The sequence below is a fragment of the Tachypleus tridentatus genome, chromosome 7, assembly GCF_004210375.1.
Source record: "Tachypleus tridentatus isolate NWPU-2018 chromosome 7, ASM421037v1, whole genome shotgun sequence".
Taxonomy (NCBI): domain Eukaryota; kingdom Metazoa; phylum Arthropoda; class Merostomata; order Xiphosura; family Limulidae; genus Tachypleus; species Tachypleus tridentatus.
The window spans coordinates 141,589,666-141,611,986 of NC_134831.1; the positions used below are offsets into that span (position 1 = coordinate 141,589,666).

The 22,321-nt window shown below is 32.4% G+C and overlaps 1 protein-coding gene across 1 annotated transcript in view; it reads right to left on the minus strand.

Moving 5' to 3' along the window:
• The window catches only part of LOC143256763 (neural-cadherin-like), a 325,327-nt gene that overhangs the window by 195,234 nt on the left and 107,772 nt on the right, over positions 1-22,321 (minus strand). Inside the window, exons 6-12 of the mRNA XM_076514416.1 lie at positions 18,340-18,451; positions 15,954-16,346; positions 14,773-15,011; positions 11,924-12,049; positions 8,483-8,821; positions 6,621-6,811; positions 1,846-2,038 (exon numbers count right to left, since the gene is read on the minus strand). Coding sequence (XP_076370531.1) covers positions 1,846-2,038; positions 6,621-6,811; positions 8,483-8,821; positions 11,924-12,049; positions 14,773-15,011; positions 15,954-16,346; positions 18,340-18,451 — 1,593 coding nt within the window. The remainder of the gene's footprint in view (positions 1-1,845; positions 2,039-6,620; positions 6,812-8,482; positions 8,822-11,923; positions 12,050-14,772; positions 15,012-15,953; positions 16,347-18,339; positions 18,452-22,321) is intronic.

Consider the following 22,321-nt stretch of genomic DNA (forward strand, 5'->3'; position numbering starts at 1 on the left):
ATCAATATAGAAATCCTTTTTAAGCATTTAAAGAAATAGTCATTCACCTAAATCTTGAAATAGGTTGTGATTTCTGAAATGACAAATGAAATAGAATTTGAAAATGAAACATAGACTTGACGACCATTAGGGAAAGAAAACCCATGCTCTCTCTCACTCATAAAGGACGAGAACAGTTTTTTGTTATAAAAATTATATTCAACTTTGTCTTAATAATTATCAAAATTATTATTATGCGAAGAAACATGAGATACCCTTTCACAATTCAAACTGTGTATTCTCCTGATCAGAACGCCAAGAGACACTGCTAATACAGCCATTTGTGTTTCGTACCAGCTGTGCTTTAAAATTTGTTCAATATTTTGTTACAAGTTGTTAAGAGATTTTCAATAGAGGAAGAAACGTCTTAACCGTTATCACAGACTGTATAGGGAAATAATTTGTATAACAACTATAGCTTTATCCATTTTCTTTTCAATAGTATTTCTGACAGCTAATGTTTTAGTATAATATTTTAAGATTTTCGTACAGTCAATCAAAATAAACCTTATCCGCTAATACTAGATGCAAATGTCTTTCTTATTTCTCTAGATAGTTTGTAAGTAACTGGAACAACTGGAAAGCTGATAAGACATATGCTGATAGTATTGTGGATTATCTTGCGATACTAAATATTGTCATTCAAACCAAAAGATACTTTGAATAGTCTGTGCAGATTTCAAAGCAGCCTTCGATTCCATGGAGATAGCAATCCTCTGATTGTTTTTTAAAGTATTGTTTTCCAACATAGTTCTGTGTATTGATAATATCAACTGTATCAACGCTGATTTGCAATGCTCTGGTTCTTTAGAGATTTCCAGTGGAATACATCAAGGATCCATAATATCCCAGGTCTATAATTTTTTTCTCATGGACTTTCCAGCACGTTGCAAAGAAGTTTCAAGGTGTTACCCATCGCGACGTAGTGTACACTAATTTGGATTAGACTGATAATGTAACGCTTTTGTTCGAAATGTTTGAAATTCTAACACTATTCCTAAATATCATTAAGGATAAGCTCTCTGTTTTGACCTTGATATAACCTGGTTCATAAGAAAAATTCAGTTACCTATCACTAAGCTCTGAAAACGATAACCTAAAATAAGTAGGAAAACTTTGATATTGTTGATTCGTCCACCTGTCTCAACTATCATCTATATTTTATTGGCAAAAAAGAGTTGGAGTTCCAGCGTTAAATATAGGATGACATGCAGAAGCTTGTAACAGATGGAGCGATTAACTTCTTGATGTTACAAGTCAATTATTCCAAGCTATCAAAACTATTCAATATTGTTTGAATGACGACTGTCACTGATGTCTATGTACCTCCAATAATCACCTTATTACAGCATAGAAACTTGCAACAGAAACAGTATGCTCCCTGTTTCTGAAGCATACAATTTCCTTGGGCTCACCTTCAGATCTGCTAACAACATGTAACATATGTGTGTGGTCAAGGCAGTTATTGTAAGACCCTCACTACGGTGAAAATGACATCAGAGAAGACCCAGACAAATATGGATTGTTGACAGAGATTTCTACTCATCTTTATCTTAGAATTGTATCTAGGTGGCGTGCAGTGCAAGACAGAGCTAGATGTCGATATCTCATAAGCACAGCTACGCCTAACTTTATTCGCCGGTAAGAGGGAGTGAGGTTTCAGTACAATCATTGAGTTCCTTTATCTGTGAATATGATTCAAAATCAACTTTATGACACTTCTAGTCTTCAGTAACCTGAACTTTTATAGTCAAACTCTGCTGATGAAATCATTTGATAACAGTACAGTTTCTGTTTTTCACTCACCTGAACTCTTATAGTCAGATTGTATTGCTGAAGTTTTTCGTAGTCTAGAGGATGGTTAACTTTGATGTCAGTCCACATGTCTCCGTTACTATCTTGTCTGGGTGTAAGATAGAACGTATCTTTGCTGTTTGTTTGCTCATTACTTCCCTTCATCAGTGTGTAAAAAACAGTTGGTTCATCCGGAATACCTGATCTAAAAAATCAACAACATTTCAGTAAACTATAGGAAAAACATTTGAATCTAAAAATATTTTTATTAGCACGAGAGAGAAGGTAAACCCAGTGAAACGTAGTGGTTTAGAGGAGTTTTTTAAACATATTTATTTGTGAATAAAACGTTGAGTCAGTAACACCTATTGATGCTACACTAAAAATATATTAAAAAACAAGAAAGAACAATACGAAAGTCCTTGCAAAGTTTCTTCCCTTGTACGTCAATATAAAAATTCAATATGTTTGATATACTGTTACATATGACAAACGATTGTACAAGGTAAACAAAATTAAGTTTTAAATTTTAGTAACATCGAAATTAAGAACATAATCCTAGTAACAAAACAAAAACTAAATGCATATAAGTTATTATATAATTTTTATTTATATAAAAAGAATCAAAGACAGGAATGTGGACATAACAGAACGTTTGTTATCGAGTGAGTGGTAGTCATCACTGTGTTCATGCTAGCAAGGTGTGACCTGTCTCCAAAAGGATTACTGGTGAAGCTATAGAATCAACAAACCATTTTAAATGGTAGCAAGTAAATCTCTTGTTCAGGAAAACTTCATTGACTATTTATAATGACAACAGAAAAGCGAGTAAAATGGTTAAAAAATTCCCTCACTGGTATACATGTTATAATTTAATATCATATCTTGATCTGGAAAAGTAAGTTAAACAAAAGTATTTTAACAGAATGGACAGTTTCAAAAACGTGTCAACTATTTTAGCAAGCTGCGATTTAGGTTTGGAGATAACTTTCAACTACAAAACGTGCTACTAGCTCTCGAAAGGATACAGTAAACCTGTCCTGTTGTGTGTTAAAACCAAGGTTTACAACTGTCGAAATTATTTATAAATTATTACAATACTTTAAAGTAGAGAACCTATATTCTTCGCTTGAAAAATTGTTTTTTTAAACTACACCTGTAACGAGAGTTTTAAAGAAAACTCTAGCAAATAAGTTCTCCAGCTTTGTTTTCAAAGTCAAATCAATGTTCTTGGTAAAATGATAAACTTACTAGTTGTACCTGAGTAAGGACTTATAAAAACATCAGAAAGAATATATAAAAACAGACAATTTTAATATCTTGTTATACAGCTATTATACTGAATGGCCAGGTACTGGACTCGTAATCCAAGGGTCGCGGGTTCAAATCCCCGTCATACCAAACATGCTCACCCTTTCAGCCGTGGGAGCGTTATAATGTGATTGTCGAATCCCACTATTTGTTGGTAAAAGAGTAGGACAGCTAGCGAAGATAGCCCTAGTGTAGCTTTGTGCGAAACTCAAAACAAACCAAACAATTATACTGAATAAATATTTTAGTAAATTAATTAATGAAAGTTAGTATTCTAACGGCATAGTTATTACAGTTTCTACTTTATAAGGTTCGAACAATTTAATGGTGACGTTATTTCAAAATGTATTTCAAATATCCACTTATTTAATTTTTTTAAAGTTGATTTTGTTAGAAAACTAAATATATTGATTTAGGACTGAAATAATTGTTTTAAAAACCTTTTGCAGAAAGTTAATAAGTTTTGTTAACCTAAAATATCAGGAGTAAATTATTTCTATAACCACAACTTGTTTCAACATAGATCTTTGTCAGGTATTAATTAATGAAATACATTTTCGTTGTTGGAAAGAAAATTAGTTTTCAAAACACGTTCAAGAAAACACGAAATTTCAATAATTATGATTATTCTGCGGATCGGAGAAAAAATAAATAAATAAATAACAGTGTCCGCTAGATAGAATACTTATTTTAAACGTGAAAAACTGTGCATTAGGTTCAATTAATCGACACAATGTTTGACTTTGTTGGATTCAGGGCTGTTATCTAGATACTTTTCTATTATATTAACAAAGTTAAAAGTTTTGGAAACTATTTCTGTAGATAAAGTGATATTATGGATATGTCCGTTACAGTGGCAAGAATCGTAGGGTCTCGCATGGCCAGATGGTTACGGTGTTTGACCCGTAATCTGAGGGTCGCGGGTTCGAATCCTCGTCGCACTAAACATGATCGCCCTTCCAACTCTGGAGGCGTTATAATGTGACGGTTAATCCCACTATTCGTTGGTAGAAAGAGTAGCCCAAGAGTTGGCGGTGGGTGGTGATGACTACCTGCTTTCCCTCTAGTCTTACACTGCTAAATTAGGGACGGCTAGTGCAGATAGCTCTCGTGTAGCTTAGCATGAAATTCAAAACAAACCAAAGAATCGTAGTTTGAACCAAAAGGTTGATATTAACATCTATTATATATTCCATAATCCTTTCCTGTATAGGTCTGCAGTGTTTCTCAGATGTAAGTTTGACCATAAAAATGTACAGAATAAGAATGTTTACTTTCCGTTCTGAAGAGTAAGTAATGTAGTTTTTCTCAGATATTATGACAAGATGTAACTGTTTTTACGAGAACGGCTTTAAATGTAATACCTGTATTTTCTGATAACCTCGGACTAAATCCACTGCGCTTTGTGGTTTTTTTTTTTAAGTATGGAACTTATGTAGACATTGCAACAAGTAGTATCAAAGTAAAATCTGGCGATTAACGTATATGCACAGAAAATGTTTAAAAAGAGCGTGCCATCTACAGAAATTTATTTATTTATTTTAATTTTTATATGAACAAGTACATAATTTGTCGAATCTCGTGCATTCTCGAACATGTTTTCAAAAATTCAACGATGAAGAACCTATTAATTTATCCTGATGTAGGCTTATTATCAAGATTACTCGTGAATGGCTTTAATATTTTATTTGTGAGAATTTAATAAGTTTATAAAATGTATAAACTATACATAAAAGGTTGTTCGAAACTGTCTTTAAGGCCCAAGAACACTATGTTGTTTGAATGATAAATATATGACACTGGACAAATCTCGTGATGTATTATTAGAATACAAATGGAAATATCCCTAACAGTTAAAGCACTTAGCTTATGAATAATGATAAATGTGTTATTATCATTATTGTTAATATTTCATGCCTGTTGATTTACGACATTATGTGCTTTTGGTCAGTTTGTTTAATATAATTGGCTTAATTACTTTATAAGTTACTTTGTCGTCTTAATCTATTAGCTAGCTTGCTTTTAATCAAAAATTATTAACGCAATATTATTAGTGAATTATTAGTTGTTGGGCATTTACTGGCACAAAGCAACTTAACTATCTGTGCTCATTAGCGAATGAAATTACTTGCTGCGTATTTACTTTAAATATTGGCATGGCAGGTGATTAGGATGCTTCACTCGCAATCTAAGAGTCGCTAGTTCGAATACCCCTACTCCCTAAACATGCTCGCCCTTTTAACCGTCGGTACATTATAGTTTTTTTCCCCGCTGGTACAGCGGTAAGTCTACGGATTTACAACGCTAAAATCAGGAGTTCGATTCCCCTTGGTGGACTCAGTCGATAGCTCGATGTGGCTTTGCTATAAGAAAACACACACACACACGTTATAATGTAATGGTCAATCTTAGTATTTTTTGGTAAAAGAGTAGCCCAAGAGCTGGCGGTAGATGGTGATTACTAGCTGTCTTCCCTCTAGTCTTTTCCTACCAATTAGGGACGGCTCTCGTGTAGCTTTGCGCGAAATTCAAAAACAAATAAACATTAAATATTACCTTTTCCGATAAAAACCTTTTAAATCAGTATAGACAATCGATCGCTAACACCAGTATCATTTTTCTACGTCAAAGTACCTGCTGCTACACGTATTACCAAACAGCGATATTACTAATCGTTTCTTTACGTCCAAAAACACTTGCTGTGACTCGTATAACTAAGTAGAAATAGTGGTAACCGTCTCTCTACGCCCAAACACCTACAGCGAGTTGTACCGTACGAAGTTAGGTATATTAAATTGAATAAGAATTCACTTGGTTTTCATATTTAATAACATCTGAAACCTAGAGTTAGTATCACACCCTTGGTCCGGCAGGGCCAGGTGGTTAGAGTGCTTTACTAGTGATCTGAAAGTGGGGGGTTCGAGTCTCCGTTACACCATAAGTACTCGACCTTTGAGCCATGGGGGCATTATGATAATGTACAAGCAATCCCGTTATTCGTTGGTAAAATTGGCGGTGGATGGTAATGACTAACTGCTTTCTCTCCAGTATTACACTAATAAGCTGGAGACGGTTATCACAAATAGCCCTCGTGTAGTTTTGGGCAAAAATACAAACAAAACAAAAACAAAAATCACACGTCCGCTTAAATACATGCAAACAATAAACCATAACAACAACTTGTAGAGTGTCGTTACTGAAAAAATACTTTAGCAGACGAACTACAATGTAAAAAAATACGTTACTTGAACACTTTTTTACCACACAGTCGTTTTCCCAAGTAAAAGTTTGTGAAATACAATTCACCAAGCTTTGGTATTGGTAATGATTTAGTCGCATTTCCGAAAGAAACGTAATTCACTACAACTGCCTTGGATTTGATATACTAGAAAACTATGTCGTTTAGTTACAAAGTTTATCTGACTTAGACTTTAGTAACCATGTAGTTGAGTAAGATTTAATGAAACTTAACTCACTTCGCTTTAATACTAGTGACCACTTCTCCAAGCCCAATGTTCTCCTTTATTGTAATTGGGCCATAAACTGGTTGGTCCCACACTGGAGGATTGCTGTTTCTGTTTACAACTTCTATAGTTAAATCCACTGTTGCCTTATTTTGTGGTTTTCCTTTGTCTAAAGCAACAGCTCGTAAAGTATACCGTTGACGCTGAACAACATAAGCAAAGGCTTGGTTAATGTTCTTCAAATTATATGACACTTTTTGTACACGTTAATTATAAGAAATAAAAGTAATATTCCCTCTTATGACTTCATGGTAAGATATGCTCAGTTTCTTATATCTATATTTTATTAACTAATTACATAAACTGCGTAATAGGAGAAAGCTTATGTAGGCTACAAATGCAAAAAAAAAACTTTTAAACTGAAATTGAACAATAAAATCAAATGGTCAACATTTTATCTACATTAAAGATAGAAAACCCAAAATAATTTACGTCCTCAACGTGCTGGCATTTAGTATCGCTTAGTGAACAATAACGAATACCATGATGTTTGTTATAATTCTTAAACGAACATGTTGGTTATTTTTTTATTATTTTGAGATAGTAAAATCAAAATCAGTCAACAAAATTATTTTGATTACATACATAGATATATACATATATGAAGTACTGATCATTACTTTCACATTACATTAGGTATTTCAATAAATTTGGATATTAGTATTATAATTATGCCCATCAACAACAAAGCATTTTGTTTCTTGAAGCAGAATGACAAAAACTCTATCCACAATTATAATTCAGTTCTTTCTCAACTCTTAAATTCATTGAAATATAACATAGTTAATAAATGTTAATTAATTCAATTATTTTAATTATTGATCGATTCCTTGTAAACTACATGAGGTATTTATAGCTAAACCTAACAAGATAAATATGAAGAAATCGTTGAAGATTCTCAATTCCTTAATATGAGTTCCACAGAAAGTTGCTAGAAGTCACTTTAACAAACAAATACTAATAAATGTGTTGTTGCTATTTTTAAAAAACTTTAAAAGTTAGAAAAACCTAAACTTGTTCGCTCCATCTTCCAGTTCGCTGGAAAAATCCTATAACCTGTAAAACGTGATATATTATCATCTTCCTATAATTTTGTTTAAATAATTAAAAGTTTCAGACTACTCAACAGATAGGAGAACAAATACTTAACGATTTTTTTAAAATGACATAATCTTTGTCAGTCTTTTAGTACATAGTACGACAAAACAAAATACTTTGTGAATTTTCCAAAGACAATCCATCATAGAGATACATTATGCTTAACAGCAGAAAATTCACAAAAAATTCCCATTATGGGACATTAACTAATATTAACCTGAAAAGTGGATGAAGTTCGAAACAATCACAAAGCGTTTTCTTCAACTAAAAAGTATCCTATAAAAGGAAAATATTATTTAAAAACTATTTAGATATTCATTAATATTATCATTGGTACGTTTTACTACAAAATAAATTATCTTTATTTCCTCACCCCTCCAAAAAATAAATTCAATGCCAATTATAAATGGCTTTCTCTTCTTTTCTCGCAAATTTGTTTCCCTTAACTGATAATAAACACTTAATGTGATAATAGACATGAAACATGCAGGATATAACACATAAAATAAAGCTGAGATGCTGTAGCAATGTATTTATGTTTTACGTTATTCCTCTGTTGAATTTTAGTTTGTAACGTTCACGTTTCTCTTCAATCCTTAATAAGAAACACATTTTAGGCATATTAATACCATTAGCTTACTCAAGCCTATGCTTAATTAAGCCATCTGAGAGCGTAGTATAGTTACAATTTAGAAATTATATGTTAAACAACGTACATCTAACGGCTTGTGAAGAATGACCCAACCAGAGTCAGGATTGACTTTGAAGTAGTTAAGGTCTAATGGGTTGTAAGAGGACGTCAAGTTGTACATTACAGCTCCATTGTTATCAGCATCCTCGTCTGAAGCTGACATTCGTAAAATACTGGTTCCAACAGGTGTGTCTTGCTTCACGTGTTCCTTATACTCGTGCCGATCAAAAAGTGGGGGGTTATCATTGATGTCTGTAATCTCAACCTTAAAGGAACAGGCGCCCTCAAGCGGAGGATTACCTCTGTCCGTGGCTTTAACAGTCAAACTTACAAATCGGCCATCTTCTCCTTCTCTATCAAACACCTAAAAATTGAACTGAATATTGAATGTAAAGCAATTTTATACGCACGTATATAAGGCACTAAGAATAAGTAAAATAATCTAAAATTAAGGTATATTTATTTAAAAGGAACTGTTTCCAGTTACTGCCGCGTTATTTAACTTAAACAAACTAAAAACAAGGGATCATGAGCCAACTGATAACACAGTTTAGTCTATGAATTAGCTTCAGCCGTTCATATTCCCCTAATGTTCTAACGAAAATAATAATCTCCGTCTTTTAAGGTTTAAAGTTCGAATTGGCTTGTTTTGATAATATATCTTCAAGGTTAGGTTCCTGAATAGTCTTGTTATGCAAAAAATGGTGCCCGTCTTCTCACGGATGTATTTCTGAATAGCCTTTTTATGCGAATAAAAGTGTATGTCTTTTTCGGGATTATATACAGTCTTTTTGAAAGAGAAATACTTTTTTTCTACCTTACAGAGTTTTGTTAGGAAAATAAAGATGCCTGAATTTTTTATGATTAAATTCTTGAAGAACATTTGCTTGATTGACGAATGTCGAATTTTCGAGATATACACCTTAATGTCCTTGTTTAAAGAAAAAGGGCATTTATCTTTTAAAAATTGTTTTACAGGACATTTATGGTATTTATTTCTGAAAATTAATTATCTAGACATATTCTTATTATTACAAGGAGTTCCGTCTTTTAGCGTTATGATTTTCATGAATCTTGTAATCAAATCTATGTTATTAGGACTACTTTTTGTATTAATACAGGAATACCTTTCCTTTAGGGCCATGATCTTGTAATAAGGATAAAAAGAACTGTCTTTTCAGGATCAAACTTACGAACTCTCTTGTTAAAAACATAAAAAGTTTCCTTTTTTGTATTTTTTGTCTATCTTGTTATAAGAAAAAAAATGTTTTCTGTGGATTAGAGTTCTGAACAGCTTAGTTTAAAAATGTTTGCTTACTTTTTTAAAGATTGTACAACTTATACTTCTAGGTAATTCTGTCTTTAGGAGAAGAATATTTATTTTCTTACGTTCTAGAAGAGTCTTATTGCAAACAAAACGTGTCTTCATATTCAGGATTATACTCCTAAATAAATCTGCTAAAACATCGAAGATAACTGCTTCTCTTGGTCAGAACATCTGTGTATTCCGAATTATAAGCTTAGGCGAACTTATTATTAGGACTTATGTCATTTTACGAGAATAAAGGTATATATGTTATCGAGGTTCTAATCTTTATTAGAATAAAATAATAAGAATTTTTGAAATCAGACTATTTGCCGGAATTGTTACGAAGATAATGAAATTGTTGTTTTGGAGTTATTCCTAAATGAACCTGTCATCAGGATAAGGGTGTCCGTGTTAAAGAGCTAGACTCATATGTAGTCTTGTTTTTGGGTGAGGGAAAGAATGTCTATAGTTTCAGATTAAACGTTTTAATATTCGTTTATTTCTGACAAGATCACGATTCTGTTGGTGTTGAATATTTGACATTAGCTTTCACACATTTATAGAAGCTTATATTGTTCTTAAATAGCGTGACAGCATGAATTGTGTTGGCTAAGAGCACGTGTCACCGCAGGAAACACAGTATTGTGATTTAAATAATGTCTGTCTGTAATACTCTACAAACAAATCGATTAGGAGTTTTGCATTGATTAATCTTTCCTAGTTGTTCATTGATTTTGGTACAAAGAGGTGACTGCCAAACATGTTCAAGGCAGAAGTGTAATATACAACTATTAATATGGTTCAATAGTATGGGCATTTTGTAATAACTTAAATAAATATATGACTAAACCGTAGTGGTTAACAATACCAGTTTAAAAACACTTCTGTTAAAAATTTTGGAAAATAAGAATGAGAAATTGCTTTATCTTCTAAACACTTACAAACTATATATTAATTTCCTGTATTATTTATATTATGTATCAACTTTAAATGTTATTCACAAATTACTCTCATGAGACGTTAACAAATTAAGCTAGCTAAAATAAGATTTGTAAGTTATATAAATATTTAATCTTGCCCTAAATTTAATCTCTTAATTGAAGCGTTTATATATGTACATCTGTTTTTAATCACACAAGTTATACTTTCATACATTAAGACAATATATACCAAGAATAAATTATCAATGTACATGGTGATCCAAAAGTTACCTAGCCCAAATCAGTACATTCTAACTCTTATGAGTTTTCATCTGTTTCAAATTAATGCACTGTTTCAGCACAAATGGTACATAGACACATCACAGACAATATAAACAAAGAAAATATCAGTAATATGATGATGAAAAGCATAACTTTAACCACCTTTAACCAATGTTCAACTTTGAACCACTCTGTACATGAAAAACTCAATAAAGGCAGTTATATGAAATGTTAAAACAGAGTTGAATAATGATGACGAATTGTCAAGTATTAACGTAGACTTATAGAGTGCCATATTAACTTCCTATATAAAATACCATCCTTTAAACTTTATAATAAGTTAAACTATTTGCTTACAAAGCTCCTATTGTCTGGTACGTGTCACTCCCAACTATGGTAGCGAAAAGCCATCAAATGATGTAGAATCACTTTTAATGTTGGCTGATGGCCAAATACAGTTTTGTATGGTTTTGACGTAAAGCCCTTTACTTACCACTAATAACCTAAAATACGTTCACGTATTTTGGATAACATGTGACTTACCATCATAATTAATTACCCTCCATTGTTCGGCAGACCAAATAATTCACAAATAAACTTTTATTGTACATTTTTAAACGTCATGTGTTTTTTTGTTGTTTTTTTTCCACATTTTTGTAATGTATTCTGATACATCAGTGGACAGAAACTTAATGAAAATAATAATTTTTCCACACCTTCTACTTAAATATCATATATTAAATATCACATTTTGCTACACGTTAAAATTAGCATCAATTAACACAAATCTCTCACCTCCTATGATTATAAAAAAGACAAGTTAATTATATTAGATTTTAAACGCCAATGACGTATTTCACTAGTTATTAAATTCAAGACAAAATTATCTACTGAATCTACTTATTATTATATCACGGAAGTTTCCTGTTTGTCTGGTTGGTACGGGTATGCTAACCTTGTTTGTCTTTACAACTCCAGAAACTTCATCTACAAGAAATTTCGTTCCTTTCTGGTTGGGTTGTTTCACGATGCTGTATCGAATTAATCCATTATGTCCTTTGTCTTTGTCAGTGGCTTTAACCTTAAATGACAACCAAAATATTGGTTACATTTACACTGTAACGATGTAAGAACCATTGAAAATAAAATAAGCTTTGACAAAGAAAAACTTTTTACCGGTGGTCCGTAAAACGCTGAACACGTACGAGCAAGATCAAGGTACACTTGTGCGAAAAAAATATAGTTTAATATTGTTGTGACTCACCCATAACAAAGAAAACCTTCTTACAATTGTTACTAATACATAAAATGCTATTCTTAATATAAATTATATACAACAAGAACATCAAGCTCAGAAAACCCATGTTATACTCAATAAGTCACTGTATTACTTTCTAAATGCTTATATCTTACATCATATGAATTTTAACAAAATATTTTGTTTTCTTACAAACCAAGTAATTTTCATCGTGATCTTAAACTTTATAACTTACCCCTAAATACTTTTTGCCTCACCATATTGTCTTTTATCGATGCAAAGTACCATATTATGATGTGTTAAATCGCTTTTTGAAGTGAAGCTCTGGTGGTGTGTTTGTTCATCTCTAGGTACGCTTATATACGCCAGATATATTTTCATGATTGATCTGACCGGTATGTTCAAGTAGTTAGGGGCGCTAAACTCGTAATCTGAGTGTCGCAGGTTCAAATCCCTGTCCCACCAAACATGCTAGCATTTTCCTCAGTGGGAGCGTTATAATGGAACGGTCAGTCGCACTATACTTTGGTAAAAGTATCGCCCAAGAGTTGGTGAAGGATAGTGATGACTAGTTGCCTTTCACTGATAAATTAGGAAATGCTTTGTGCAGCTTTGCACGAAATTCAAAGCAAACAAATCATAATGGATTTGCTCTCCTGTAAATACTCCGTTACAAAGTAGGATTTCATTGGTTCTTTTATTCATCTCTAGATATCCCATTATAAATTGGTGCAGTTAAATATCGTGTTATAATGTCTTTCTTCACCGCAAATTATCCTACAATGATGTAATAACTCAAATCCTAGTATCCTGTTTTAATGTCTTTATTCCCTGCCAACTATTCTACTAAGATATATAAATCATCCACTGTAGTCCTGTCATAACGTTTCTACTTACCTCAAAGTATCCTACTATAATATACTACCTTACCTATTATAATCTTGTTAACTCCGTAAAGTATCGTACTATAATACCTACTCGAAAATATATATATATATATACATACAATGCATTTTCTTAGTATAATACATCGGAAATACCGAAAGATGAACTTTGTTTTTCTGTATATAAACGTAGAGTATTTAGGCCCAAGTAAAGCATTTATAAACCTAACCGAATATTAAAGTGCATAGCACCAGAAAAATGAAACTTATTGATTTTGCAAAAGTGCGAATAGCGGATAGGTGTTTTCCCTTACATTTACGCATTTGAAGGGATTTCGTTTTCCATTATTCACTCTTATGTATTGTCAAATTTTTTATCCATGTTATTCATGTTAATACATTATTAATAAATATAGAATTGAATTTGTAGTTTTCATATAAAGAAAATTTATTGTTTCCATTCTGCTCCACCAGCGAAATGATGGAAGCTTCACATAGTTTAGGATAGTAGTTTCTAAGCTCTTTTAGTCTGAGGCTTTATTGATTGGGAGGGAAAAAGTTTTAGGCCCCTCAGTCTATAACTTTAGCATGGTGATTGAAAAACAGCACCTTCGTAAAAACAATAACAACTTTTACGACATAGTGTATCATTCAATTAATTCAATATAATTTTTATCGGTTTATTGTTTACTTAGAATTAAAGTTAATTCAGCGTTTCTGTGGTCAACCCATTTTTGGCACCTCGCTCTCCAGAAAAAACTTTACATGCTCCACGGGGTCCGTGGGTTCCGCTTTAGAAAACACTGGTTTAGAATATACATTCTTGCTTGGGAGTACGTGTTAATGTACTTACACTCGATTATCCGATTTTATATGATAACGAGGAAAACGAGGAGGAATATTTTAATTAAAATGATAGAATACACTAGTAAAATCTGATGCATTTATAATATTTACTCTTAAAATAATCTAAAGTGTATCCTATTACGACTTTGTATTGAATTGTCTTAAAACAAGTAACTTGTGCGTCTTCTATTGTAAAAAAATATATACTACTCTACAATAATTAAAAACGCTTTAAATAATTTAACAACACAACTTCGTTAACGAAGTCGTTTCTTCTTCTTATCTTCATATATTATACAACACACAAAGTCTTTTAACAGTTTCTTGCAGTATGTCGTAAGGTTTTACTATGAAAAGTATTATAAAGTTGTTTATTAGCTGGTGTCGAGTTAACACATGGTTTTTGAACACGATATTTGCATTAGTTGACATATAGGCGTAGAAGTTGTTTCTCTTACCTAAATTTCTTTACAATCAAAATATTAAAATTGCATATACACCTGAAATAAATTCGAGTAATTTTTACATAGGTACAAACATTAACGCTTAAGTTCTGTATGGGGCACAGAGACATTAACTTCAAGTTTTACGTTACATACAGAAGTATTAACCCTTAAATTTTGTACTGGGTAGAAAGATATTAACCTCAAGTTTTGCGCTACGCACAGAGGAGTTAACTCTTAAGTTTTGCACTGACTTGACTTATAAATTATAAAGTAAATATTTTTTGTAGTTTTCTAGGCTATACATGATACTTACATACAACAAATATACCTGCTAGTTTTAAAAAGCAATGAACATTTAAAATATGTTTACTGTAATAACGGAAGTGCCACTAGCTGCTCCTTCTTTCACTGTTGGTGAGTAATTATCGCATTCGTCGAACGAAGGCTTGTTGTCATTAACGTCAGTGATGAATACAACAACTAGAGCCGTACTTGTGTGGGGAGTTAAACTACCGTCTTTGCAGCACGAACCGTCATCTTGAGCAGTGACATTCAACTCGTATTTGTCTTTGTCTAACTGGATGTTTCCACTGATTAAGCGGATAACTCCTATCAAGAAACAGAAATAAACGAGTGGTAAATGAACATCCACGAAAACTATAGAAATTAGGATAAAACAACATATTACAATTATTAACAAACTAAATGAAAAAAAACTTCCGTCATCAAGAGTAGAAAATGTGTATTATATAAACAAAATTTAAGAAACTCGAATACATTTTTAACTCTATAACATACATACAATGATATAGTAAGATATAATCCTGCGATAGACAGAGCACAGATAGCGCTAAAGATAACGATGACGTCTACTGCTCACAGATGTTATTGATTTTCACCATTTCCAAAATTACTTTTTCATTTAAGATGTTTGATGAGTTTTTAACTTATTCCACAATGATTTATTTATCGTTCTGATTGGAGAATTAAGGCATCTTTACACAATTATTCACCGAGTAGTAATTAGTAAAATTTACTGGAGCTACAATTTAGAGTGTAATGAGTGTTCACAATTTTAGTTTTGGACACTGGCTCGAACAAACTTAATACCAGTACTAATTACTCTATAAATATACACAACTCAAATAAGAAAACATTATGAGTATATGTAAGCTGAAATGTTGTTTTTTCTTTCTCTGCTCAAAGCGATAACCAGACCTTTATATCAATTAGAGCAGATATGAGGATATATTAAATTGTGTCATCCAGAACACCATTTTTATGTTTAACATTTTCTCCAATCCCCGAGACCTCTAGCGGAACACGACTGAACAATTCTCTAACTAATGAAAAACCCTTTGAAGAAACCCTTCCCCAATTGTACAGCGACAAGTCTGCAGAGTTACAACACTGAAAACCGGGTTTCGATACCCGTGGTGAACATAGCACAGATAGCCCACTGGGTAGCTTTGTGCTCAACTGCAAACAAACAAAGAAACAAGCCCTTTGAAGAAAACTAATAATGAAAAAAAAGTAAAAAACTTTAATCACCTGTTCTTTCCTCGATCTGGAACATGCCTGAGACGGTTCCTCCACCGACGAATCCAAAATGAACATTATCGCCATCCTTATCGTTGGCGACTACGGTAGTTACTAAAGCATTAGGCCCCGCATTTTCATCTACGTTAGGAGTGTAAACGTCCTGGCTGAATTTAGGAAATTCGTCGTTTTTGTTTTCTGTGTAAATACGAACAGTAGCTGTGCCAGTCAGCTGAGGATCTCCGTGGTCGACGGCTTCGACAGTAAATTCGTAGTTGTTGTTAACGTCAGCATCCAATCGTTTATTTGAATATATGATTCCTCTGTTGTCGATTGTAAAAACTTGGCTCTCGACAGTGTACGTTATTTCAGAATTTTTGCCAGAATCCATATCTGATGCAGAAACTGAAAACACAACAGATATAGTGATAGTCAATTCTATCTGTACGCGTGTATTTGTACGTAAGAAAGTAAATGTATATAGACCAGTGATAATAGTGTTACTGCGCGAATAACAGTGATTTATACCACTTCTACTGTAGACGTTCAAAGATGTTGGATCTCTACTATAGAATTCCGTTTCAGACAAACTAAAAACATTGAATATTTTGAAACCTACGGAATGTCTAAACCGCTACAAAAAGCCCTATCTGAACTATTAAATGAAATAAAATGTAAACAAACGCGCCATCTATTATTTTCAGTCTATTTTTTTCAAACTGTTTCATTGTTATACTTATATATGCTTATGTCCTTCCATTAGCACAACGGTATGTCTGCGGACTTGCAAAGCTATGATCTGAGTTTCGGTGCTTTGTGCCTAACTTCAAACAACAACATACATGTTTATATACAAAAAATCTAGGTTATACAAAATGAATATGAAAGAAAATTAATGCTTCTGTGAGAATACACCAGGATATATTTGGCTATACTTATCTTCAAGCGACGTATGTTTAAATGGTCAGTCTTTGAGATACACGAATAGCAATCCATAGTTTGTAGCTGCTAATGAGAAGAAAAACAAACAATAACATCTACTAAACACGCGGCTACTTTTAAACAAAAATCAGGGTTGATTTTCACGTTCAAATATTTCCTCAGCTGAAAATGTTATGCGTGTTTAGTGGCAAGTTGCGATTGGAACTTCGGGCCTTCCGATACACAGGCCGGCATGCTCAGTATTAGCCTAGACCTTTTCTGATCTTATACATTAAGGCATACAAAAAAAAAAGATATTATCGCAAGCATATAAACGAAATATTTTTTTAATGTTTTGATTAAAGAAGATAGTTAAATTATCGGTGTGTTAAATTCAATGCACCTCGATTTACATTTCTTGTCATAAATTAATCTTAATAAAATTATAGATTTAGGTTAGCAACAATAGAAATACCAATCAATAAAGATGTTATAAATAGAAAAATAAATAAATATTTTATATTTTTATATCTAGAGTTGCAGAATTAATAGATTCAATAAAAATATTAATATTTGAATCAGATAATAAAATCAGAACACTAACCAGGCCATTTAAAGCAATATGATATATATACATACACAGAGAGTAATAAAATGAAAAGTGTAAAATAAAAAAAAAAATTATATATCTTGTTTTATTGATTTTACATTATATCTATGTACACTATAAATCTTTTTCGACATTTATAAATATACCATTTTATTTCTGTTGAGTAGGAAGGCGTTTCTTGTGTGTATATAAAAATATTGTCATAATTCATCTGTTCTTCTTAATTTCTACATTCGAACTTAATTATAAAAAATATACACATAAAGTAGACACTGTTCAGACATCGGTATCTCCTTTTACCTTATTATATACTCCACAATAGTACTATATTCGCGGAATATGTTTTAAAGTTGTTTGCATTTTTTTCTTTAAAACTTAACTTAAGAACCCCCATTCCTTCTTTATTCAGACCTATAAACCTTATTTTCCACATAAATTATCCCCTCACTTTCTCTTCTCTGTTCGTCTTCCATGAAATATCCACAAGTAATTCAAGTATATTCACATCGAAAAGTATTCCAATAGCAAACCTTTAGCACGTATCTAGAACTACTCTTAGCATTTTAAAGATTTTGATTATTTTTCACAATAACGTATTGTATAGCAGCAATGATCCAAACATCACATGCTTTCGTAATTGTTCTAACAACATGACATTTTAAAATCAGGTATGTTTCTTAAATGGTTTATTTTTACCTTATAAACTGACTATAAACGCTTTCTACCCTAATCATCTTAATATGAAATTTGCAGTTCTCTACTATTTGAAACTAAAGAAAAATTGAAATGTCAAATTTATCAGATCATCAGAACAATAGAATTCCTGGTTTTACGTGTACTAAAAATGACAGTATACGTCAAACGTACCTTGTAAAATTGAGGTTCCTTGTGGAATGTCCTCGTCAACGTTATGGGCTTGGTAGTCTGGAAGTTCAAATCGTGGAGGATTGTCATTCACATCGTGAACTGTGATTGTGAGCTGAAACAAAGGAACGTTAAACAAATCTCACAAACAACGAGAATTTTGTTTACTGTTTATGAATGAAGATCGGCCATGATATTTATTATCGGTTCCGGAAAATGTCACGTGTCATTATGACGATTATCCAGTAAAACCTTCTGTTGAGAACTGAGAAAAAATTTTCTGAAGACTGGCAAGAAACATTGTACTGTGACTGGCATGTGACATAGCCTAGCGGTAATGAGCAAAAACCTTATGTCTACGAATAGAAAAAAATCTGTATTTATTACCATGAAATATTATACGGTGACTAGCAAGTAAAGAGTCTGGTAATTACCGAGTAAAACCAAGCTTCCATTTTCATATTATTACATGAGCAAGAAAAGAAAATTTGTTATCTGTATTGCAGAAAACCAACAACCCCTTTAAGCTATCTTTTACGCAAGCCACTACACAACTATAAAACCATAGGTTATAACTTCAATGTTTCAAAGAGATTTTAGTACATGTCACAACACGGCCTTGATAAAGAAAACAAAAACACTTATACAATTTTCAAACGGTTACAACATCCTACAGACTTTATTTAAAACGGCCACCTAAAGACAAGAAAGAGTGTTTTTTTTTTTTTTTTTAGAAATAACAACTGGCATCAGTTAAAATCTGTATGTGAAGATAATATTAAAATTATAAGTAACAGCTATGCAGACAGTATGGACAACAGTTTCAAGATGTATATAAACTGAAGCACCATTCGAAGTTTCTTACGCTCGAACAAGTCGGCACTTTAAGATAAAAATCAAGTATTTATACAATATATTTACAATCCTGAGAAAGAAAAATATATATGCAAAAACGGCTCGTTTGGGTTGAGAAAATATTTTACGTACAGGAGTGAACAACGTTTCGACCTTCTTCAGTCATCGTTAGGTTCACAAAGAAAGAAAGAGGTAACTGACCGGAAGCTGACCACATGTTTGAAAGGGGTTGTGTAACTGAGTGTCGGAATGCAGAGGGCAGTGTTAGATGTTTAAATATATAATTTTATATTATTTATTATATTATTTTTAATATAGGTATAAAAGTGTTCCTTTGTATTGGTTTATTTTGGGTTTAAGTTGTTGTATAAGTAAGGCTTCTTTAATTTTGCGTTTGTTTATATTTGTTTCTTTATTTAGTATTTGAGTGTTTTCTATGGTTATGTTGTGTTTATTTGACTTGCAGTGTTCAAAAACGTGTGAAGGTGATATTTTATGTTCTTTGAATCTGATTTCCATTTTTTTATTTATTTCTCCGATATAGAAGTCGCGGCAGTTATCACATTGTATTTTATAAATAATGTTGGTGTGGTGTTTGTCAGTGTAGTTTTTTACACAGTATATACCTCATGTAAAACTATGCTCACCAGATAAAATTAACGATGAATTAGACAAAATAAAACAATACTTCATCAACAACAATAAGTTTCCTCCACAAACCGTAGAAAACATAAAACGCACACACCTAGAAAGAAAGCAAAATCAACCAACAAAAGTAAATATATCTCACGAATCAAAAAATCACGAAACCATATATTGCTGCATACCATATATTCCCGACATCAGCAGAAAAATAAACAACATTTGGCAAAAACTAGCAACAAAATATGACATTCCAGTTAATACCAAATTTATTCAAAAACCTGGCACAAAACTGAGGTCTATACTATGTAAAAACTACACTGACAAACACCACACCAACATTATTTACAAAATACAATGTGATAATTGCTACGACTTCTACGTTGGAGAAACAAGTAGAAAAATGGAAACAAAGAACATAAAAAGTCACCTTCACACGTTTTCGAACACTGCAAGTCAAATCAACACAACATAACCATAGAAAACACTCAAATACTAAATAAAGAAACAAATATAAACAAACGCAAAATTAAAGAAGCCTTACTTATACAGCAACTTAAACCCAAAATAAACCAATACAAAGGGAAACCTTTATACCTATATTAAAGATAATATAATAAATAATGTAAAATTATATATTGAAACATCTAATACCTCCCTCTGCATTCCGACACTCAGTTACACAACCCCTTTCAAACATGTGGTCAGCTTCCGGTCTGTTACCTGTTTCTTTCTTTGTGAACCGTTGTTCGCTCCTCTACGTAAAATAGTTTCTCAACCCAAACGAGCCATTTTTACGTATATATTTTTCTCTAGAAGCGGGCTTTCTCGACATCACTGAATCCTGCGAAAGAGTTTACGTTGATCAAGCAGAAAGGCACTTAGATACAAGACTCGCGAAGGTGAAATAAACAATATTATTTTTGTACACATGAGGGTTTCTGTTTGTTTTTATTGGTTTGTTCTTATGTGCAAAGTTACTCAATGGAATATATCCCGTACACTGCCCATTACGGGTTTCGAAACCCGATTTTTATTATTATAGGCTCGCATACTTGACGCTGAGCCATGACTGAGGCTAGAAACAATTGGTCATGATCATAAATCAATTAAAAATCTGCTCAAATAACATATAACACTAGAAATTATTTCAAAAGAATACTTGTGGGAAGCTCGTTACTCCAAGGATTGCCAAACTCGAACACCTCTTAAAGTCACTTTAAATTGAACCCTTGTCTCACGTCTCCTGTCCCGAAGTAACATGAAGATTTTGTACTGAAATAAGTTACGATGATATTTCTTTTAAGTCGAAAATTAGATTAAAGAGGACACGTGAAAGTATCGAAATTTGTATCCTTATAAATTTGCTGTTTCGTTACAATGGATAGAAATTTAAAGAAAAACCTTCTCTTCATATATTATAGAAATCTTACATGGATTAGCAAGAAACATTGTATAGTTACTAACAAGTAAAATATTTTGTTAAATGACAAAGAAAATTTTGTTTTTTGTCAGTAACTAGTAGCACTGCCTACCAAGTAGCACTTCCTACTAAATAGCACTGTCTACCAATTAGGAAATAAAATCTTCTAGCAATGGGCAAGAAAAATCTTAAGTAACTAAGAAATAAAATCTTCACGTGAATAACAAATAAAATCAAGTGACAAGCAAGTGAAATCTTCACGTCATTAACCATGTTTCTCTTAAACTTTACTGGTACTTTTAACCCCTTGGAAAATAATTTCTGTATAGTGACTCACGTGATTAACAGGTTTCAAAATCACCCCCTATAAACAAAGTAGCACTCATGACATATTTGAACTCTCTTATCAAACGAGTTTTAACTTCAACATTTCTCAGCAATACTTTCTGCAAAGTGACTTGAATTTAAGTTTTATCAAAATACTATGGGTCTAAGTATACTTTCTGCGCAGATAGCCTTCGAGTAGCTTTGCGTGAAATTCAAAACAAACCAAAGTATAATTTCGAATGATATTATTTTATCAATTTCATTCTAATGAGTCTTCCTGCAGAAAGAAATGGATTATTAGATCGATACCGTATTCATTAAATGGATCTAACAGGAAGGTTTCTGATATTATTCACTTATCCTGGCCCCACCCCAGTGGCTCAGCGGCATGTCTGCGGACTTACAACGCTAAAATCCGTGTTTCGATACCCGTAGTGGGCAGAGCACAGATAACCCAATGTGTAGCTTTGTGCTTAATTTAAAAAAAAAAGACAACGACAACACTTATCCCTCTGTGAAGTTTTTGGTCGGACAGCGGTAAGTCTTCGGAGTAACAACGCTAAAATCAAGGGTTCGATTCTCTTTGGTGAAGAAAGAAAATAATCCGATGTATCAGAAAACACACTCCATCTGTGAGTTTTAATACGTCATTTTACAATTTGTTTCATATTGACTAGTAATGTTTCCAAATATTTTCAATTTAACTGTTCTGATTAAATTCCAACAGTAACTCTAAAT